The 24,490-nt window shown below is 37.5% G+C and overlaps 2 protein-coding genes across 2 annotated transcripts; both read right to left on the reverse strand.

The window, feature by feature from the left end:
- Positions 1-12,896, reverse strand: LOC127801618 (uncharacterized protein At4g06598-like; the record flags this gene model as incomplete). Its single annotated transcript, XM_052336890.1, is given in 4 exon segments — positions 1-676; positions 8,312-8,438; positions 8,532-8,607; positions 9,407-12,896. Coding segments are annotated over 4 exon segments (1,101 nt in total). The 5' UTR covers positions 10,117-12,896.
- A 3,019-nt stretch (positions 12,897-15,915) lies between these two features.
- On the reverse strand, positions 15,916-24,173 carry LOC127801619 (magnesium transporter MRS2-4-like). The gene is made up of 4 exons (XM_052336891.1): positions 23,632-24,173; positions 21,393-21,841; positions 18,039-18,302; positions 15,916-16,405 (listed from the first exon to the last, which is right to left on the reverse strand). Exons 1-4 carry the CDS (start codon positions 23,927-23,929, stop codon positions 16,127-16,129), a joined length of 1,290 nt encoding a protein of 429 aa, XP_052192851.1. The 5' UTR covers positions 23,930-24,173; the 3' UTR covers positions 15,916-16,126.
- Between the last annotated feature and the right edge of the window lie 317 nt (positions 24,174-24,490).

Below are 24,490 nucleotides of genomic sequence, written 5' to 3' on the forward strand. Positions count from 1 at the left end.
CCAGGCGGGCTATTAATTAAACTGCCTAAAGAGACAAATTAGGGGGAGTTTATGGATTCGAATAGTAGGTACATACAGCAGGGGAGATGTCTCTTCTTTTTAGTTGATTAGTAATGAAAATTGAAAAATAAACGGTACATGATCAAACATCATCATTGTTCAAGTCACCACCTCCGGTGTGTCACTTGCCAGATGCTGCACGAGTCATGACTCCTTTTGGCGCGACCACCAAGTGCACTTTTGTACACTAGAATTGACACGATAAAGAAGCAAATAAACTTGCAAAAAATGAAAAGGAAAAGCACAGAGCTCTGCTGCATGGCTGCACGAGAACTTACAAACATCAGTTTCTGTCACTGCTATCAGAAGATTTAATGGGGTCGAAGACGTCAAGGGAAGGCACTGCTCAGTGCTCACTAGCTACATCATGTGTTCAACTGTGCAGTGGCCTGAAATATGGCCAGAGCTGGAAGCGACATCCTTGAGCTTCAAAGAAAGGTTGGCAAATATGAGCCAAGGTCTCTATACTCTCTGCTGTTGCTATGCCTGTGCTGCTGCTTGTCAAGGTCTCTAATGGCGACACGCCCTTGGCTGGAAGATAGTTGCTGTGGTTGCTGCTGCTGCTGGCACAAGGCTCGCAGCCTTCCAACTTCTCTCTCCAATACTTGATGCTCCACTGCACAAGAGTTTAGTTGTCTTAGTTTCTGAATAGCATTATGGCAAAAAATTCTTGCTGCCTTGGCTAGCTTGCAGAGTCCCATACACCATATATATTAGCCTTTCAATTTTCCATTCATTTCTCAGAGTCATATACCGCAATCAGAATTTACACAGAAGATGTCAAGGTACGAAAAATTGCATCTTGACAGAAAAATATTGTTCTGAGTTTAGAGCAATAAACTGTTACCCCAGAAATTCAGAAAGAAAAATGTCCACTTGGAACAGAACACCGTCCTTTAGGAACTCCTTAAATGCATGTCTAACTGGAACACACAAACAGCGCATGCTAGGAATGATAATCAGTGGTCCTGAAAATTAAACAATTCGCCCACCAATATCCAAATCTATTGTGTGGCATATAATATCGAGCAATTATCAATATGTTAAAATATGAGCTTGGCTTAGTCGAGGATGTCTTAGTGGATATGCGGCCATACCAGAACTAAAACAAGAGTATTAGAATGGCATTTATTGAAGGCAGAAGACAAGTTTTCAGTTTTTGGACATGTGAGACAGACCAATAAATACACTAAGGGGATAGGAAGGAAGAAGTTTGTTGCCAAAAAGGTCTAGGAAGGCCAAAAAAGCTTGGTCAAAAACTCAGAGGTACGATATGGAATCCAAAGGCCTTCAAGAAGATATTGTGCATATAAAAATGATTGATGGGCTAGAATTGATATTGCCCCTCCTGGTGAGATGAAGACTTGTTATTGTTGTTCTTGTTTATTCTATCCCATGTTTGTATCCATATTTATTCCCATGACTTTCTATGTTGTATGAAAGTGAAGCTTCAATACGGCAGCGTTTTCTAGCAAGGTAGGAAGGTCATTTTGGCAACCCCCATGGCTGCCCAAAATGGCAGCGTTTTGGGCCCTGGGTGGAGGGCCAAAACGGCAACCACTTTGCCGTTTCACTTGGCGTGCTGTACTTTGTCTTTTAGCCTGCCTCTTCCCTGATCGTCGATGCTCTGCTTCACCTTTATACGATACAATCTGCACCGCTTGAATCTCCTTTATATCTGCTACAGTCGCCTTGGGATGAACAGGAAGACGGCCTCCGATTATCTGTCTCGAGTAGGGTTTGTTGTTCATTCTCTAGTTTTTTCATTCTCTCTGTATAGATGTTCTGTTTGTTTTTGTTCTCTAAGTTGTAAGCCTCTGATCTTAGATTGTGGTTATGGGGTTGAGTTAATTTCTGAGAGATCGTTTTGTACAGTGAGATTGAAGAGTGTTTTTGTTTGTAATCGGTGGCTATAAACGTTTTTATCCCTATAGTGCAGTGAACTCTCTTTTGCCGAAGCTCAACGTGGATGTGGCTCTCTTTAACGGGTAAACCACGATATATCCTCGGTGTTTACGTTTTTTATTCTATTTACGTTTTATGTATGAATCAGTCCATTTATTTTATGAAATCGGTTTGTTTGATTAAGTTATAAAGGGTTGATTAGGGTTGAGTTCTATCTCATCCCAACAGTGGTATTAGAGCCTTTATACTTGCAGTACCTATGACTGAGTTTTATCTCAGTCAGGGTTTACTGGTGTGATGTCGTTTTTCCTGGATTCCTAGGGTTTACTGTAAGTCTCTCGTCGGTCTATTACTTTTTGTTGAGTGAGTCTGGTCAGTGTCTAGGGTTTCCTAGGGTACCTTCATGCAAGGCGAAGATGACATCAACCCGATTTGAAATCAGTACATTCGATGGTAAAAGCGATTTCGGTAGTCGGAAGAAAAAGATGAGTCTTGCTCTCTCATCATAAAGTGCTTATTGCACTTGAATCCAACGAAGAAAAATGGACAGCAGAACAGCTCGCAAGAGCTGCTGAGGTAAGGGAAGAAGCATTCAATCTTATTTTTCTACATCTTGGTGATAGTGTTATACGTAAAGTAGATGGCATGAATACCCCTCTTGAACTATGGAATAAACTTGATTCGTTATACTCTGTTTTATCTGCTCCTAATTTAGTTTATTTAAAGGGTATGCTATTTAACTGTAAGATGAATGTCTCTAAATCTATAGATGAAAACATAGATGAGTTTACCAAACTTAGTTTATTGTTAAGAGGAACTGATCAAGCCCTTGGTGATACCAGTGAGGCTATGATCTTGTTAAATTCACTGCCTGATGAATATAATGTGGTTAAACATGTTTTACAATATACTGGTATTGTGCCTAGTTTAGACCTTGTTATTTCCGGAATTAAGGCAAGAGAATTAGAATTAAATGCCTCTAAGAAACCAGCTAACAACTTGTTTGTTAAAGGTAAACCTGATAAGAGAAATAACATAGGAAATAGTAACCAAACTGTGGGTTCAGGATTTAAGGGTAAGGGTAAAAAGGGTAAGCAAAAGCCTAAATGGAAATGCTACCATTGTGGGAAAGAGGGTCACATAAAGAATTACTGTTATGACTTGTTAAAGAAACAAAAACAAGGGGGGGATGCATCGGTAGTTGCAAGCAGCTCCAATAACCTAACTGAAGTTCTTACTGTTTCTAGTTCAACAATTGCTAATGAATGGATAATGGACTCTGGTTGTTCATTTCACATGTGCCCAAATATTGAGCGGTTTCAAAATTTTAGTAACAAAGAAACAGGAACTATTTATATGGGTAACAATCAATCGTGTTGTGTTCAAGGCATGAGTGATATATCTTTTAAAGTGCATGATAACAAAATTAAGATTCTCACTAATGTTAGATATGTGCCTAGATTGAAAAGAAATCTCATATCTCTTGGAACCTTAGATGAATTAGGTTATTCTTATAAAGCAGAAAATGGGAATATGCATGTCTTTAAGAATAAACACCTAATTCTCACTGGTACGAAAAAACATGGTCTATATGTTTTAAATGGTTATTCATTACCCCCTGTTAATTTTTCAACTGCATGCATGGCTAAAGCTAATAAGACAGATCTCTGGCACTTGAGACTTGGTCACACGAGCCAGAAAGGTCTGAAGGCACTATCAAACCAAGGTTACCTTGGTTCAGTGCCTACAGATCCTATGAACTTTTGTGAGTCATGCATCCTAAGCAAGCAACACAGGATGAGTTTCCATACAGGAACTCACCTGGCGAAGGTATGCTTAGAGTATGTGCATGTTGATTTGTGGGGTCCCTCTCAAAAGCCTACTCTTGGTGGGAACAAATACTTTCTATCCATTGTGGATGATTTTACAAGGAAGGTTTGGGTTTTCCTCTTAGAACTAAGGATCAGACTTTAGACAAATTTAAAACTTGGAAAGCCTTAGTAGAAAACCAATCTGATAAGAGGGTTAAAACCCTAAGAACTGATAATGGGTTAAGAGTTCTGTAATAGAAACTTTGATGAGTTCTGTGACTCTCATGGCATTATTAGGCATAAAACCGTGAGAAACACACCCCAACAGAATGGGGTGGTTGAGAGAATGAACAGGACCTTGTTAGAAAAGGTTAGATGTCTTCTTTTTACAGTTGGCCTACCTAAAACCTTTTGGGGGGAGGCTCTCTCCACTGCTGTCGACTTGATAAATCGTAGCCCTTCCACTATGTTAAACTTAAAGTGTCCTGAAGAAAAATAGACAGGCAAAAAATTAAATTTCAATTATCTCAAGGTTTTTGGTTGTGAGGCATATGCCTACCAATCAGTGGGAAAATTGGATCCCAGATCCATCAAATGTGTTTTTGTGGGGTACCAAGATGGAACAAAAGGATATAAATTGTGGGATAGGAGTTCAGGTGGAGTGAAGATAATAATAAGCAGAGATGTAATATTCAATGAATCTATCTTCCCTTGTAAATCAGAAAATTTGGACGACTATCCCACACCTAGCATCCCCGATGACTTCCCTATATTTGGTAATACTCAAAATGAGGTGGAGCAACCGACAGTTATTCCTGACCTGCCGGCTACTTCCTCCTCAGATGTTTCAAACCCTGAAGTTGACCCACCCTCTGATCATGAAAGTGATTATGGGGAGCCAGCTCTTACTCCTGAAGGTGAGGAAGAGCAATATGACTATCCTCACCAGAACCTAAGGGACTACCAGCTGGCAAGGAACAGAAGCAGGAGGACTATAAGGCCTCCTACAAGATATTCTTACTTAGATTTGGTTTATTGTGCCTTAGTGGCAGGTTTGAAGATGAGGAGTAATGAGTCTACCTCCTATGAGGAGGCTGTCAGCTCCCATGACTGTTTAAAATGGCAGCAAGCTATGGACGATGAGATGAACTCCTTGATAACCAACAACACTTGGGAATTGGTCCCAAGACCTCAGAAACAAAAGCTGATAAAGTGTAAGTGGTTGTTCAAAGTCAAAGAAGGTATGTTACCCTCTGATCCCTTAAGATTTAAAGCTAGACTTGTAGCTAAAGGGTTTACTCAGAGGGAAGGTATTGATTATACTGAAATATTCTCTCATGTTGTCAAATTTAAAACTATTCGAATGATGCTTTCAATAGTTGCTCAGTATAATTTAGAATTAGAACAGCTGGATGTTAAAACTGCCTTCTTACATGGGGACTTAGAAGAACTAATTTATATGGATCAGCCTGTTGGTTATGTTAACAAAAAACATCCTGACCATGTCTGTTTGTTAAAAAAGTCCTTGTATGGGTTAAAACAATCCCCACGTCAATGGTATAAAAAATTTAATAAGTTTGCAACTGGGATTGGTTTTGTTAGAAGTGAATATGATAACTGTTTCTATTTTATGTTATTTGATACTCCTGTTTATTTGTTGCTGTATGTTGATGACATTTTATTAATTAGCAAGTCTAAGTCTAAAATATGTGAGTTAAAATCTCTGTTAAATACCAACTTTGATATGAAAGACTTAAGGCCTGCTAGAAGAATTTTAGGAATGATTATTGAAAGGGATAGGAGTAACTCTTGTCTAAAAATTCATCAACATGATTATTTGTTAAAATCTGTTCAAAAGTTTGGCATGTCTGGTTGTAAACCAGTAAATGTTCGCTTGGCTGGTCACTTCATTTTATCCAAGAAACAGTGTCCTATATTTGATTTTGAAATGCTTAAAATGGAAAAAATCCCATATGCTAATGTCATTGGAACCATAATGTACTAAATGATTAGTACTAGGCCTGATCTAGCATTTTCAATTTCTTTACTCAGTAGATTCATGTCTAACCCTAGTAAAATTCATTGGGATGCTTTAAAGTATGTGTTAAGGTACATTAATGGCTCCGCTGATATTGGGTTAATTTATAAACGGAATTGTGATGTTTTTAATCTTGTTGGATATGTGGACTCTGACTTTGCTGGTGACAGGGATTCTCGAAAATCTACAACTTCTTTCTTCTTTACCTTAGGAGGTAATTGCATCAGTTGGAAGTCTCAGCTGCAGCCTCTGGTTGCACTGTCTTCCACTGAAACAGAATATGTGGCTGTCACTGATGCCTTCAAAGAAGCCATCTGGCTCCAAGGTTTGTTAAAAGAGATTCATATGTTACAAGGTAAGGTTGTAGTATTTTCTAATAGTCAGAGTGCCATACATCTATGTAAGAACCTTGTATATCATGAGAGAACTAAACATGTAGATGTAAAGTATCATTTTGTAAGGGACCAAGTAGCCAAAGAAAATGTAATTATACAAAAGGTCCCAACAGAAAATAACCCAGCTGATATGGGGACAAAAATTGTGACTGCAGCCAAGTTCAAACATTGTTTGGACTTGCTGCATGTCACAGTTGGTTGAAAAACCAAACAACATGAGTAATGATGGCTTAGGTTGTAGCTTACTGCACTGTTAGTGGATTGTCCCTTTAGTGATTGAAGCTTCAAGGTGGAGATTGTTGTATGAAAGTGAAGCTTCAATACGACAGCGTTTTCTGGCAGGGCAGGAGGGTCATTTTGGCAACCCCCATGGTTGCCCAAAACGGCAGCGTTTTGGGCCCTGGGTGGAGGGCCAAACAGCAACAGCTTTGCCGTTTCACTTGGTGTGCTGTGCTTTGTCTTTTAGCTTGCCTCTTTCCCGATCGTCGATGCTCTACTTCACCTTTATACGATGCAATCTGCACCGCTTGAATCTCCTTTATATCTGCTGCAGTCGCCTCGAGATGAGCAGGAAGACGGCCTTCGATTATCTATCTCGATTAGGGTTTGTTGTTCATTCTCTGGTTTTTTCATTCTCTCTGTATAGATGTTCTGTTTGTTTTTGTTCTCTAAGTTATAAGCCTCTGATCTTAAATTGTGGTTATGGGACTGAGTTAATTTCTGAGAGATCATTTTGTATAGTGAGATTGGAGAGTGTTTTTGTTTGTAATCGGTGGCTGTAAACGTTTTTATCCCTATAGTGCAGTGAACTCTCTTTTGTCGGAGCTCAACGTGGACGTAGCCCTCTTTAACGGGTGAACCACGGTAAATCCTCGGTGTTTACGTTTTTTATTCTATTTACGTTTTATGTATGAATCAGTCCATTTATTTTATGAAATCAGTTTGTTTGATTAAGTTATAAAGGGTTGATTAGGGTTGAGTTCTGTCTCATCCCAACATTCTAAAAAGATTTTAACTTGCTAAAGACCATATAATCCACCATTCATCTCACTTGTACCAATCACATCCAGACACAAGTCTTTCAGTTTTGATAACACTTAATTTTGCTGACAGACAGCAAACAAAAAGAGCTACAACTAATCAACCTTGCTTATAATTTTGATGGTAGGACTCCAGATCTTGCTTATAACCTAGACATAAAAACCGAGTACTTAACTAAAAATCTAGAGACAATGAAGGCTCGAGCTGCAAGAAAACTGAATGTGAACCCAAGCTAAGCAATGCTGAAACTACGGTTCCATAATCCATCCATCAAGTTAATGAACGCTCAGTACTTGAGGAGAAAACCTATCTTGTCAGCTCAAGGAGCCCAGGGGTTGAAGGGATGACTCGAGATAGAATTACAGTCAGGACCCAGGAGAGGTTACAGAAAATTCTATGTGCATGTTATACTGAACTTAGTGTTCCATAATCCATCCATCACGTTAATGAACCAAAGCTCAATACTTGAGGAGAAAGCCTATTTTGTCAGCTCAAGGAGCCCAGGGGTTGAAGGGATGACTCGAGATAGAATTACAGTCAGGACCCAGGAGAGGTTATAGAAAATTCTATGTGCATGTTATACCGAATTCCACATCAATCAGAACTGGAATACCACCTTCTTTTTCCACCAGAAGAAACAAAGTAGGGTCGGGGTCTAGTATTCGAGTCCCACAAATATGTCCAAAGTGATGTTTTCAAATTAAATGTTTTTAAGTCTACGGTGCTTGGGGTGTGCGGGGGTAGGGGACTTAACTGTAATTTTCCATAAGCCATCCATTACAGTTATCTTCAATTATCAATTAGGAATTCTAATTTCCTAATTACCCTTGAACTGCACCAGTACCAGTACCCTAACAACTTTGAATCTCTGCTTTCACTTCCAGTTAAGTGTTCTGATTCTACTTCATAGTGGCACGATTATGATACAAGAGCCAGCTACTCCTAACAAAACATTATATCAATTAAGCCAACACCTGATGGCTGAAATCAAACTATTTACTGGGGCCTCCAAAAAAGCCAAATAGATACGACTAAAAACCTCAAGAGAGATGAGAACTTACTGTACTTAATTAGCCGCTCCTGGGCTAAATTTTCTAACCGTTGCTTCAGGGCTTTGTTCTCCATCCTCAGAATAAAATTCTGCTGGTTGAGAAATTCAAGCTCGGCAGAAACTTCAGATCCTTCAGCCTGTTAGCGTACGGGAGTCACATCAGCACATTACAACTAAAAAGGTTCCCCCCCTCTCCCTCCTCTTCTTTCTTTATATAAATTTTTACTTGCCTCCAAGGCTTGCACATTCTTTTCCAGCTCAGCTATGTATTGAAGTTTCCGGACACGTGAACGTTGTGCATACTGCCTGCATCATAACACTTCAGATTTCGATGCAGCAAAAATAGATTTTTTGCAAATGCCAAGTTGCACCCACCCATTCTCATCATAAGGGTTGTAAACTACTTGTAAGAAATTACCTTTCAGCACTTAATAGTATGCTTATGAATAACATAAAATATTAATCAATGCCGCTGCATAGAAATTGAAAGGCTTCAATAGGATAATTAGAAGTAAGGTCTACATTCTGTTAGCTTTTGGGATTGGCTAATGGCTATCATCACATCCCTTGAACGTTGAGACAGTTTTAAAATATTTTTATACATGAGCGATAAATAATAAGTCCACAAATTCTGCCAATATGGTTGCAACATTTGTTTGCTCGAAGGACATACCAAGTCCTGGCAATTTCTTGAAGAACGTCTACTGTAGAAATTGCAATAAAATGCTGCCTTTTGGTTGATGACCAAAAATCAAAAAAGAGAATGATGAAGTATCAACCAATCAATGCACGTACAATTCCTTTTACGGATACAGATGACTGAGCAAACTTTAAGGATCAAGCATAACCAAAATCATGAAGTTGTGCCAGCCATGTTCCTCCTTATAGTAGGAATTGTAATCCCTACATAGGAGCAAAGTATAGTAAAGGTCTTTTCTGGACCAGAACAAGTATAAGACCATGCAAGTTTAAACAGCTCATAAACATAAAATGACAAACGGGAGCCAGGACCATTATTCTCATTGCAGTTTTTAACTGTAATAAACATTAATGCAAGTAAACAAGCTAATAATCCCAGGAATTCAAAAGAAAGGATAGGACGTACTGCTTGGCAAGTTTTGTATCAGTTTCTGACGCCGAAGATTTTGTTTGAGAAGACGCTTTGCTTTCAGAAACAGGTTTTGCTTGAGGACCAGATTCAACAGGGTCCTGTTTTTCGTCGGCTGTAGAAGGAATGTCATCCACTTCTTCTGGAGCACATGATGATTCGGGACTTTGAATAATGACATTATCTCTGCCATAAGACAGGCAACTAGAATGTGCGATGGGATTCAGAGATGGATCCCTCGCCCATTTCTTTGGTTTTACCACAGAGCTTGGCTCTGTGTATAACAAAGTATGATGCAAATCTTTGTAAGGCTTGAAGTCTTGCAATCCCCATGGAGGCACTGAAATCATATTTTTACTTCTATAATCACTCTGAGGTATATAATTTATAGCAGAAGCACTAGCTACATCTACAGATGCAAAGGAGTCACTTGATGACCGCCGGTGACCTCCTCTGCACACAGGCATTTCTGGCTCATTAAGGAGTTCATCCAGCCAGGAAGGCTGCTCCTCCATTAGAAGGCTCTCAGAGTATGTCCGTTGGTGGTGTGAATTTGCATCTTTGGGCTTTCCAACACCTTTCAGTCCAACAGCAGGACTAGTTACACAATCAACATATGATGGAGAAATACTTGGGAAAGGACTTTTAGGAGGAAGTAATGACTGCCTTCCATTGTAAACTGTATTTTTTATATTTGATCCCTTCATACTTGCCACAACCAATATAGAACAGGCCCTGTTGGAAACAGTGTTCAGAAGGAAAAAATCTTAAGTAATGCTAATTCCACAAGTTTATCCAAACAAACCATGCTAAGTTTGCAGGCTGGCTCCCAGACCAACCCAGTGTTTCGAATTGCACCAGAAGATTACATATATTACTGCCTCCCCTCCCCTGGAGGGTTAGCAAAAAAATTACAGCCCCAAAAAGTAACTATTTAATAAAATGTTATTTATGGGTTTACCTGATCTCAAAATGTGGTTCATTTGAAGAAACGAAGACCATGTTGATTTGATGAAAAAGGAGAAATACAGAACTCATAATTCACACCAACAAATATTAACGGAGTTGGGCCAACTCACAGATAGCGTAAAAGAAGTGGATGGCTAACAAAACTATAATAGAATGCAAAGATTCTTCATGAATCACATAAAGATTATGTGGCTAAATGATTTAAATTAAGTACATTAGTTTAAATTAATGAGTTGGAAACCCAATAGGCTTGGTCACCCAAAAGACATATTAAGATATACATTAACCGGAGAAGTCATATATTAACTAAGAACTCCAAAAGACATTCATAGGTTAAGAAGTTCAAAGGATTTGCCTTAAAATATTTGAACATTCATAATGAAAATATCTATATACATCATCATATATTGGGCATCTAGATTTGAGGTTGAGCAATACCTTGTTCCTATCGGTTATGCAAAATGGTGAGGGAATGGGATCAAACCCAAGCTAAGTTGAAACTGAAAATAGATTGTTGGATCCTCTGCAGTCTGCACAGTGGGAGGTTCCAACTTTCTTCAGGAAACATCATTGCGCCTCTTAGCAAGAGATTTGACATTTGGTTCAGTTCTTGTATTTTTTAACAACTCTAGTTGTAACAATTGTTTTGTCAACAACTCTAGGAGTAGACATACCTCTTAGCAAGAGATTTGTCTACTCCTATAAGTGCTCTTGCTACTCTTGGTTTTGTAGCACCAGAATCCATTCGCTTAATGGACAAAACTTTACTTGCTGGGAGGCAAAAGATGGAATTTTGAAATGGCTGAAACTATTTTACGTTTTGACTGAACCTCGCCTGAGAATTCCTTTTAAGTCCTGGTGCAACAACAGCAGTCCAAAAATGGAATGGTGATTATTTATGTCGCCATAATATTCTAAATTTTCTATTTGGTCCTCTTTATGATCAATATTCGAAGAAGACTTAGGATGCAAAGGACCCATGGGACTTGCTTGAGGCAGTTTATGTTTCTGTACAGTGAAGAATCAAGAAGTTCTATGTTAGCGATACATAAACTTCAAAACGACTAATTAGCAGCCTAATCTTAATCAGGTTCAAGAATTACAGAAGACGACTGATTCAATATCTTCTTCTGCAATGAAAATGGGCGAGAGTTTTAGTGTTCAGTGTAAATTTCCAAGTTGCCTCCATCTTGGAAAAATGATCACACTAAGTGATGCATAGTGTGGAAGATCCTTCTCTTAATAAGATACTTCATCACCTAAAGGTTGAAGAGGAGACTCATAACCGGGAGGAGGAAAATTCACTGCTTAAAGCTAATATCATTGAAGCTAAATCCGACAAGAAGAATGGTGTCCAGAAACAATATTTCAAGAAGCAAAGTCAGTCTAGCCAAAAGAAATTTCATAGGTGGGAGGGAGAAAAGGTTATGCTTCAATTGTGGCAAAAAAGGACTTAAGCTAAAGACTGACGCAATAAGAAACCTGAAAAGAAGACAGATTAGTTTGATCAAAACAAAAATGTGCTTAGTCGCAACGATGACTGAGGCTAATTTGGTCGAAGGTGACGCCAATTGGTGGCTTGACACTGGTGCAATGCGGCATGTCTGTAACAACAGAAATATGTTCCTTACTTATGAGCCAACTGGGAATGAAATCAACCTATTCACGGGTAATTCTTCCTCATCTAATGTTGTGGGAAAAGGCCCCGTGGAACTCACGACATTGTCTGCAAAAAGTAAATATCCAATGCCCATTTAATCAATCAGTGGTTCAGATTCGTGCATGCCTAAAACTGAATAACTGATTAGGTTGGCGACTTCTTTGGAGGGACTAACATCTAGTTCATGACAATGCAGTTTTAAACATGAATTATCCTAAGAGTAACGCCACAGGCTATCCTTTTAGGAGCATGAGATTATCTAAAAAATATACAAGTAAGTTGAAACAAAACAGCCGCCACGAAATATAATTGTCTAAAAATCAAAACCATAGGGCTGGGCAGCAAAATCAAACTTCAATCCGAAGGCCATAAATCATAAGCCCACACCGTCTCCCCAAGAACGAATGCTTCCAATATCTCAAAGGCTAGGAAATGCAGTGTTCCAGCAAGTAATTTCCACACAACTGGGGCAATGACCAAAGCACATAATATCTACAACCTGCCATTAAAGTGTGCCAGTGATTTTTCCGATCTTACTCTCTGAGGTGTCAATAAGAATCCAAGATTCAGAAGTTTATCAACTTGTACTCTCACTTCCTCCGCCACATCTTTTCAACAGAACAAGCAGATGAGCTCAAAGTAAAGAGAAGCTGCAAGAGCAAGAATGAAGGTTGAAAGGAAATAAAGCAACAGATTCGCATGGAAGCAATGCTGACCTCTTCTCTTTACAGAGAGCAAATGTGGATGATCCTCGTCGTATGCAATGTGTGATTGATACCGAGCAAAGAAGATCGGAAACAGAGCCGCTCTCTCTCTGTGGTTCGAGCTTCCTCGCGTTGTGCGTGGGGCCGATGCCTTTCGCTGCTTCCGTTACCGGAGACTTTGTACAATTTGCTGAACCACTACACTCCCATCAATTGATCATTTAAATAGGCTATTTAAAATTTAAAAAAAAAATTGAATTCATGATTTAAATAATTTATATAATATTATACATTTTCAGAAATAGGAATTATAAAGTTAATAGGCTCATTTAGAACAAACTGTTTAAATTAGACAATATTTGTGAATATTATTATGTGATTGGAAAGAGTATTATAAAAAAGGATTGGGAAATTCTATTGGCAGCCCGAAAAATTACTCTTCACAGCCCGTGTCCCATCATATTTTCTAAAAATTATAAAGTACCTATTTTACCCCACAGCCAATCCTCTCCTTCGATCACCTCTTATCGCCGACCATCGTCTTACATCTCTTTTTCTCTCATGTATTATATACACACATACATACAAACACATACATATAAATATATATATGTAGCCATTCAATCAGCACACACACATATACATATATATATATAAATATATACAGAGCATGGCCGCGGCCACGCAACCAGCAACCGCACACACACACACATAAACTAGCAAGCACACACATATTTATATATATATATATACACGCTCTCACACACACACATATATATATACACACAGGCATGGCCGCAGCCATGGAAGCCGAATAGAGAGAAAGAGTGGGTCGGCCATGGCCAACCCACACACACATTTATATATATATACACACACATGCATGGCCGCAACCATGGCAGCCATGGTCACGGCCATGGACTCAAACTTCTGCATCACGAGGTATGGAGGTTTTAGAGTCCTCCACACCTCGCGATGCGGTGCGAGGGTTTCCATGGTTGCGGCTACCATGGTCGCGGCCATGCGCGCGTGTGTGTATATATATATATATATATGGTGTATGTGGGTCGGTCATGGCAACTGACCCACTCTTTGTCTCTCTCTCTCTATGTGTTTATGTGTATGTGCATATAGTGTGGGAAGAGAAGAGAGAGGTGAGACGACGATCGAGATGGTCGGAGAAGATAGTGGGCGGGGTTAAAATGGGAATTTTAAAATTTTGATAGAATTTTGCATGAAGTGGGCTGTAGAGAATAATTTGTCAGGCTGGGATAGAATTACTCAAAAGGATTTTATCTTATTAGACACGTGGGGTATTAATTTTTCATCTGAGTGTGTTGGATTCTGACAGCTGGTGAAGCCATAAAGGATTGCATCAGACCTTACCTTATTATTATCTATTATTATTCTCAGCTTGGCTGCCTTTTGGTTTCCAGAGCTCAAAGCCCATTAGCTATGGCCCAGAAACACTTTCTAGTTATGAAACAGGTATAGACTTAATGTGCGACCCTTTCATGGGCAATGAGATTTGAGGTAGTGGGTATCTGTATTTATAGAAATTTTAATTTTTGTGCTTATTTTAATTATTAATTTAGTTTATTCATAATGAAAAAGGACATTGAAATGGTCTCTTAATTACGAAATACACAGATAATAGAAATCAAGAAAAAAAGATTAAAATAGTTATGAATTCCGTTGAATTTCTCTTATTTTGATCAAATAATTCAAAATTTTATTATTTCAACTATGCTAAATGATCTTTCAAATTGGTCTAAGAGGCTCTAATTTATGGCCCATTCTCTATAGTATTAATTGTTTTTTCATTAAATTTACTTTATTGATGTACTCACGATTCAACTTTGATCGTGGTAAACTAGTGTCAAGATTGAATGCAAAATAAGTAAACATAATTTTAACATTCAAAATAATAATAATGAAAATGACTCATTCCTTAATAAGATTATATAAGTAAATGTCTGAATTAAAAATAAATTATTATTATAGATCATGTACAATTAGAGGGGACACTCAATATCAATTCTTATAGTACTATTTAGAGAGTGAAAAAATATGTTATTTTATCATCGATTATCATACAATATATAAATCTATATAAAAGCAGCATTTTCTCTGTAATTCAAGAACAAAAGCTCATTATCATTGTCCTAGTTGTCACAAAATTAAAACCCACTAACTCCAAACCAGTTACATAAATTCTAACTCTTTAATTATCCCAAAAGAATAAATTTAAAATATTCAAAGAGTTATATATAAAGTGAATTTGAAAAGGATCTACTCTTACATTTCAACCAGTAGTCTTAATGACAGGTTCCTGATAGACATCAGACATACTGCAGTTGAGGTCAAGAGTAGCCGGAGCCAACTGGCTTGGTATAACAGTAACTATTAACATTTTCAATGCGCCATATAAATGCAACCTGAACCAGTGCGAGAAAGCAAATTTTTGGAAATAGTGCAGCTAATTTCTGGGTTCAGTGCTGCAAATAAATTCTTATGGAACAGAATTTCAGATGTTCTAGATTCTAGACCCAAATAAATTATCAAATCAAATGAAATGATCTATCATCATGAGCAACACCATGGATCAAACCTAGAAACCTCAACACGATGTTTGTCCATATCCACAACTTGCCTGTGTCTACACATACAAAAGCATGCATTCTTGCCACATATCGCCATTCACATCATCAAGGTGGGTTGAACTGCTTTCAAGGCTAAGGCTCCGGAATTATTCAGAGGTCTTAGGTTCAGCTTCTCTAAGAAGGATGACCCTAATACACACGGGAAGCACCCCAAAGATTTAACAAATGTTGTCGCACATTCAAAGGGGATCAAAGTGAGAGTATTAAAACTGCCCATATTTGAAGCATAAGCAAGTTCCTAACTTATACTGCCAAACACTTAATATTTTTTTGTAATTTAACGTATTTATAGTGGCCTGAAACTGCAGTATACATTTCGTATCGCTTTCCCAAGGTGGAAGTGATGAAATTAATTCAGGAAATTTCTAAATCCTTAATAAGTGAACAGCTATGGCTAATTACAAGGAGACTAAAAACCCAAGCAGATTACGCTATACACCAGGAACTGTAATGTACAAAAACAAAAGGAACCATGGCGGATTACGAGAAGACAAAAGGATCCAAGCATTATACGTTATATACCATAATCTGAAATATAAACAAAACAGAACTTCCGTAAGGCCCGAAGACTTTTCAAGGTTATATAATTGCAGCCTTTCAGGGCATAAGGAAGAATAAGCGCATTAAACTTCTGAATATATAGCATCAAAGGACAGTTATAGCATTTTTTTTTTTCATTTTAATAAATACATAAAGACAGTTACAGCATGCTATGGAGGAGTCATGACCCAAGCAGCTTCTTCCATCTGGCATATCCCAGAACAAGCAGGAAAAGTAATACACAGGCAGCAGTAAGAGCTCCAACGAAGATGCTGAATATCCCATGAACATTGAACAATGGACAAGGGATGTTCAAGCTAAACACCCCAACTATAAGAATCTCCATAGTAATAGCAAATAATGCAATGGTCAATGTCAACTGGAGTTGAATAAGTTCATTTCTCTGGTTGTCAAGTTGGATATTGACATAATCCTCTGTATCATCAATATATTCGCGGACCTGCATTCAGCAGATAAAAATCAACTGCCATACTCATGCAAGCTTTTTGGTTTCGCTTTCTGTTTATTTATCTATATGGAATAAAGAAACATCAACACATAAGACCAGACGCAGCCAATAAATGTCATAAAATCCTAAGATGGCAGATCAACACAATCACCCTCGGTGCCTCCTAATCTTGAAACCCTCCATATAAATAACCAAATCCCTAAAGCTTATTACAACAAACTTATTCTCCTACTCTAGAATTAAAAAAGCAACCAGTCTGCAAGATTGTCATTGCAGGGTTTGGCGATGGCATGCGTCATATTCCAGTTGTTTAATATACATAGACAACCGAGTGGCAAGTATTGCCAAAAAATGAAAAGGCATCTCACCCCAAGTTCCCTTTCTTTCTATGGGTTCTGGTTTACACCCCCACCCCCATACACACCTTTTTTCCACACCCCCAACGAGAATCTCACATAATTGAACCATTCAAGACTGGAAATGAGAAAGCAGGTCCCAAAATACCTAGAAATTCATCATTGTCAAGTGTAGAAGCCTGAGTATGAAACATTGATATTGAATTGACATAGGAATCTTTTTACAAGCAGTAACAGTTCCTGATAAGGGGGTTTCTATTAATTTCTCTGATTTTTTCCCATCCAAACATAGCAGTAATTTCACTTGGGTACTCAGCCAAGAGATATACAGGAAGTACTCAAATAGTAATTCTGCACATTGGAATGCTCAATTCAAAGAAAAATGGGCATCCCTAACACATGAGGCTCCCCACTTTGTGAGAACCAGGAGGGTCATTTTTGTACATAGTCTTACCCTTACTTTGCAAAGAGGCTGTTTGTACAACTCAAACCTATCACTGGAACACAAAGGAACAACATTACTGTTGCTACCAAACCTCGCCCTCAACACTTGTCAAAGCATTTGATGAAAAACTGATCAGCTAAATTGAGAAATTTTCTTCTTCTCAACAGTTCAATCCTTATTTCTGCAAAGCTTGTTGTGCTATTAGCATATTGAAGGCTAGGTGGATCCAATTGAACACATAACCAAAATGTTTGAATCTCAGGTGTCCTTTTGTCATGCCTAAAGCAAAGTAAAATGACCCAGATTTCTGTTTTGCATAGTACTAATGACTCACTGACTTAAAAGTGAAACCCAAGGCAATGCTGTGTCATTTTGTGATGATAAAAACATGTCTTTGACCACAGAATTTCAGATATCACATCCAAACTAGGATTACCATCTACTCGGACTTAATGCTTTGTGACAGCAGCCTTGCAGCTGATTACAACTCACACTATGATATCCACATAAAGAAAGCAGGAGCTACGTGATATCGGTGCAAAAAACATAACCTAAAATTCAGCTCTTTTGAATTTGAGAAGTAACAACTGTGTTATATACATAAAGACCAGAGACCACATAAACATAGTAATTTTATGGGGTATCCAGCAGTTTAGGATACATTTATCAATTAAAAGGACCAGAGTTCAACTTCCATTAAGTTAGGAATCAAAATAATAAGCAGATTCCAATGACTTTCCTACGGCGATTTTTGGAGTTGCATGATGTAATAAAGTTTCTTAATAATTCTACCCAGGCTATATTCGAGAATATTAATACTTACAGACAGTATCTTGTTCCGAGTCCCATCCAGCTGAATGAAATAAGCCTCAAGCAACATCTCCAGGTCTTCCACATCCTGGTCACCAAAACTTGCACCCCTGCTAGAACCTAGACGGCGAAGATGTGATCCAGTACTGGCCATGTTATTTGAAGCTGAACCACCTAACAAACCCTCAGATTGCTGACTTTGAATCCATTTCCTTGTTAAGTATAAATGTGCCATATCCTCATTGTAATCCAACAGGTGTTCAATTTCATCGCGCACCTAACAGAAAGCATTTGCACAAATTAAAAGGAAAAATAGATAAAAATAAAGGAAAAATAAAAATAATGGCATAAAAATAAAACAAATAAATAAAAAGGTAAATGGTTATTAATATGTGTCACGATCCCAATGATATAATATAATAATAATTATAATTTAATGCATTTATTGCATTGTACCCTAGATTATTGTTCATGATGTACCTTTCAGTTACACTTAAAACTGAAAAATAAGAACACTATAAATAAACTATCTATAAGAACGTTATCATCAGTTATTGAATGATATTAGAATTCTTTTCCTCTCAAATTCTCTCTCCCTCTCGGTTCCTTTTGAATTCTCCCTCCCTTTCTCTTCTCTCTCCCCCGATTTCTTCCAAATTCCATTACAAGCCCTAGGTTAAATCTAGGTTCCTGACGATTGGTATTAGAACCAACGATTTTTGGCTGTGATTCCATCAATTCCTAGCAGCTGATTAGGGTCTGGATTTTGAAGGCAAAGCAAAGCCGACCGATTCTAGGCTGACATTCAGGAGAATCCTAGCAGCTGATCCAGAGCCAATTGAATTACAGGAGGCTGTATCAAAGCCAATCGATTCTCAAGAAGCTGTTGATTTCTCTATTTCGACTGTTGACAGAGGCGGATTCAGGTTTGCTGAATTTAGATCGCAAGCAATGGATAAGGGAGTCAAGGAAGATCTGCTTAGTTTGGCCAAAAGGGAGTCAAAGATGCTTCAGGTCAATCTGCCAGTGGATTCTCCTCCAAGATCCACTGCGGAACTGATTCTCGCGGAAGCTGGAATCCTACTAACTACCTCTGGTTTGCAAGAAGCTGATGAATCAGCTGAATTGGATCAGGTAATTCTGGATGCCAAGAAAGAAATGGCATTTGCTGGAAAAATCAACGTGATACCATTGGAGATATCAGTTGAGGATGAACCTTTGGTGTATGCCAGCAATCAGGAAGCCAAAGATGCTGTGAAGTTAGGAAAGGATACGATCAGATCAACTTTGGATTTTGAAGATTTTAAGTCTCTTTTTTTTGAAGGAATAGGTACTCCTCCAATACTTGATAACAACGCAAAGCTAGTATTTGAGGATTTACTAGATAGAGCCAGAGAGGAGGAGGAAAAAGAAGTTAAAAAGCATCAACATCTGGCAAAACACTTTTCCAATCTTTTAGGCATCATCAAGGAAATCACTGGAACTTCTGTTTCAGAAAATAGATCGATTGGAGAAGAGAGATTGGACAAGGAGATCTTTTGAGGATCACATCTTACAATTGCAGGAAAAGCAAAAGAAAAGAAATGTAAGAGAGAATAAGAAAAGTCCAGGAAAGAGATAGAAAAAGATAACAAAGAAAAGGAAAAGGAACAGGAATGAGATAAGGCAAGGATGAATTAGATAGTGAAAACAGGGATTGGATAAAGAAATACTAGCACACTTGTTGTAATTTCTTGGGGACAAAGAAATCTCTCAAAAATGAGGATTGTCACGACTCAAAGGATATAATAGTAATTATAGTTTAATGAATTTACTTCATTGTATTCTAGATTATTGTTTATGTTATACCTTTTAGTTACACTTAAAACAAAAGATAGAGCACTATAAATAGACTATTAATTAGAAAGTTATCATCAATTATTGAATAATATCAGAATTTTTTCCTCTCAAATTCTCTCTCCCTTTGTGTTCTTTATGAATTCTCCCTCAATTCTTCGGAATTCTCTCTCCCTTTCTGTTTTTCTTCAAAAATTTCATTACAAACCCTAGGTTAAATCTAGGTTCCTGACAATATGTAACACGCATCAATTTACTTTTAGAAAAAGAACAACTAAATATTAGGAAACAGAAGACTTTTCCTTAATTTCTACGTTTATAGGAAAATCATTAATTGTCAACAATGATAATATCTCCGGTGAATCTATTGAGAAAGGAAGCAGCTGAATCTATTGATCATATTCTTATCTATAGCATGATAACTATAGATGTGTGAAAATTAAACTAAGTTTCATTTTCTTGGAGGACAATGGGTGTTTCAAGCTTTTGAAGTGCTGAAATGGTGTTCAATTAGGAAAGAAAAAAAATTAATAGAGTAGAGTGATTAGAGTCTAATAATAGGAGTAAAGAAAAGGAGTAGAGAGTAGAGATTGAGAGAAAGAAAAGAAAATTTAGAGGATCCCAAAATTCAATTTTCGTCAAGCTTAAGACAATTCTTAATATGATAGGGTATAAATATATAAAGATAGCAAAACTAGAAAATAAAAACAAAATCATATCCTATCAAACCAAATTAAGAAAGAAACAACAAATCCTCATATAATAAAATCTCCTAATTGCACCCTAAGTCCTAATTCAATTGCATCCTTTTTTTGATAATTCATAAGAGAAAGCTGAAAAAGAAATCTCATTGAACAAGGCTAAAAAAGGCCTAGAGAACGTCACTTGTTACAGGAACAATCAAGAGAGTTCGATTCAAGACAGAACAGGCAAGTAAAAGATTATTTGACAACTTTACTTTGTTAAAAATCAAATACAGTTGAATGCTCATGTTCATAAGCATATAGTCTTGGATATTAATCATTAGAGACATCATTATCCCTTCAAAGGTCAAGTCTGTGTTGCTACAAAGGTTACTGCTCAAACCTCACCAGAAAACCATTAGCACAATTCTCACTACTCAACAACTCTCATCCCAATGTTGGCCTTTGTTCTCCTGTCCTTAAAATAGGCCAAACGTTGATAGAAAACTAACAAAACAACCAACTGCAACACAGTTTTTGAGCTAACAAAGAAGACAAGTGTAAGCTTGGCACAGTCAAGTCAAGAAAAATCTCTATATATGTGCTGCATATAAGTCACATCTAGCATGAGGACACTCCCTAAAGCAAGTCAATTCACCTTGTATTGAAAGACACTGGAAGGATGCGCCAAAAACATTCATAAGTTCTATACTTTAAGATGAATCACAGCCTTTCCACTTTTTTCACATTGAGATACCATATATATGTTCATAAAAAGTAGCTTGCAAGTAAACCAATTCACCATACAATATTATCTTGTAGCAAAAAGATCAAATAATGAAGCATACCCTTTGGACCCGTGCAAGCAATAGGGTCAGATTGCTTTTCAAACTACGAACATGCTCCAGATTTTTGGTGCTAACATCCCTTGCCAGTTCATCCAATGCGGGGTAAGCATCTCGCTCAAGGTCTGCCACACTAGAGTCCAGAAATGTACAGACAAACTCCAATGCAATCTCCAGGACTTGAAACTCAAATGGGAGTTCACATTGCAAACCTTCCGCAGATTCGGGAACAGGTAGCCATTGCCCTCTGGTTGACACACGCATTTCACTGTCTTGAAGAGCCATCTGGCCCCCTTCTCCAACTTCGAAGGGGCTTTTATGACGAAGCTGTTGCCTCAGCTGATCTACAAATGGAAGAACCTCCTGCCGGAGAGGATCAAGCAACAGTACTTCTTCAGCTGTGACTATAGCCTTTATAAACTCTAAGTTGACAACCATAGCTTTCTCCCTGGCTGCAAGAAGGGAAAAAAGATCTGCATCACATTATCATCCAAACCAACCACCAGAACCAAAGGAGCCAGTCCTTCAAGGTTGTTGATATAATGCCATAGCCCCATGGCGTGGCCCCAAAGGAACTTAGAACAAAGAAAAAAGAAAACAAATGTCCTTGTTCTAGTGAGATGGCACTGGCCCATGCTTCTCTTGTTTGTTTGTTTTTCTTTCTTTCTTTTTTTAATTTGAAAAACTTGAACTCCTATTTTTTTTTCTACCAAAATACTAATATAATTAATCTGAAAGGAACAAGTAAGCTCTAAGCGCTTGCTTGGCAAAAGCTACTCGCTCACGATAGAGCTTCTTTGCTAGCTTTATTGCTGGCTCTAAGAGAAACTCCAATGGAGCACTAAATCTAGCGCCAACGTTAATTTGGTGCTAAATTGTTCTCCAATGAATATATCATTTTGGTATTAAGCACAACTTCCAATCTTCAAATTTGGTGTTGGTTGGTGTTATACTATTCACCACCACCAAATTTCCTTTCTTATTTTATTTTCAATTTTGCCCATCTTTGTATAATTTCAGTACAACTTATTCCTTTTATATTATTTATCACTTTTATTTTATTTGTATATTTTGATTAATAATAAGAAATATAAATTAAATTGTTATAATAAATATATACTGATGAAAATATTTTATTAAGATTTATAAAATGAATATATTAAATATTGAATATATTTTATAAATACCATGTTAATATAAATTGAACTAAGTTTATTTATGTATATAAAAGTTTTTTGTTTCAATAATTACTTGATAGAAAGAAAATATTCTTAATGAAAAAACTTAATAATATAATAAAAAGCAATAACATTTCCATTAACTTAAATTTAAAATATATGATGAAAATAAAAAAAACAACAACATGGCTTAAAAATAAAAGTTAATGAAAGGTAGGTGAATACATTAGATAAAAGTTAGGTAGTGTTATATAACAAAGTTAGTTGTGAAATAAGTGGGAAAAAAATATATGGATAAAAGAAGATGAGAAAATTAGTTGAAATATTAAGTGAAAAAATCATTTATGGGAAAAATAGTTTGTTTGATTTAAAATATTAATTGAAAAAATGAGATGGATAAATAATTAGGTGGATAAACAATTAGTTTGATAAAAATTAGGTGAAAATAATTAATTAAAAAATGTGATTAAATTTAAAAAAATTCTGAGAGTAATTTTTATTTTTTTTATAAAATGTGATTAATTATTTTTAATTATTATGCTAAGTTAAATAAATATTTATTTATAAAATATTTTTTAAAGATTCTCTTTGCACCAATTTGATATTTGGTGTTGAAGAATTCGGCGTAAAATATTTCTGGACACTAAATTGACGTTGAATTTGGTGTCTAACGTTGTAGATACTCTAAGCCTATCTTCTTAATTATATCTTGATAACCATCTCTCCATCTTAATAGAAAAAAAAAGAGCATAGTAAGCTTCTCCCAACACAAAAAATAAGCGGCATTTTCATATTTTAGAGAATGTTTAAAACAGTTTTAGTGATAAAAGATAAAGTACAACCAATCTGAATGACTACGAAGAGTCTACCCCTAAGTTAACACACAAATGCGTCTTGGCAAATTCTTGGCCCAAAGCTCCACCAGTAAAATTTCCTTAGTGCAAGACTCAAAGCCCTTCAAAGTTCAAATATAAGGTACGAAAAATATGAATTCAAGGTAGAAGAAACCAAAACCAAGTGGCGCGTATAAATCCGAGATCGAAAACAATTGAACATTGGATTACCGAGGATATTGGAGGAGTGGGAGAAGACAGGGCCAAGAATCCTCAAATCCCGAGCCGGAATCGAGACGCGGTTGATGATGGTGCTCTTGCCGCACTCGATCAGCTCGGATTGGCCGAAGCGGTCGAACCGCATCCAGAGCCTCGCCCCGCCGGCCTTCTTCTTCGGCTTGCTGGACGCGGCGACCATGGCGGAGATCGAGTTATTGACGGCCGCCGCATGGGACGCCTCCTGTGACTTCGGAGGCTGGCGGCGGCGGCTGGTTGTCCGGCCGAAGGACAATGGCGGTTTCTTCCCCATCCCCCCCCCCCCTCCCCTCTCTCTCTCCCCTAACGCCTCGTGTAAATTCCTCTTTGTTTCGGTATCTCTCTAGGTCATTGGAAAGGAGAAGGATTCGTCGAACTCTGGTTCTGCTTTACCTTCTTGCTCGGATGGTCCAACCATGGAAGGGTTAGGCCCGTGCGGCTCTATCTGCCTACTTGCCTTCCCCTGCTCTTCCCTTCCCCTATCTCACCTGCAGGTTTATTCACTTCTTCGCAAATTCAGCAACTATCATTTTATTTCATTTTATTCAAATGCTGCCTGATACTGACGTGGTAACAGATCATTAATGACTCAATTGAATCCCACAAATCTCCCAATTAGATCCCACTCATCTGTTGCCACGTTGGGCAACAGTTGAGCAACAGATCAGTGTTCGATAGATAGAATAATGTTAATTATTATTTAAAAAGTACTAACTAAACTATAATATTTCGAATTGGTGAAGTTTTCTATGTATGCCTTATGAATCAATAGCTCATGAAAATGTGTCTAGTACTGCTGTTAGACAAGACACTTGGTTAGATGTTGGTGTGCTCA

This window comes from Diospyros lotus, chromosome 5, assembly GCF_014633365.1.
Source record: "Diospyros lotus cultivar Yz01 chromosome 5, ASM1463336v1, whole genome shotgun sequence".
NCBI classification, from domain to species: Eukaryota; Viridiplantae; Streptophyta; class Magnoliopsida; order Ericales; family Ebenaceae; genus Diospyros; species Diospyros lotus.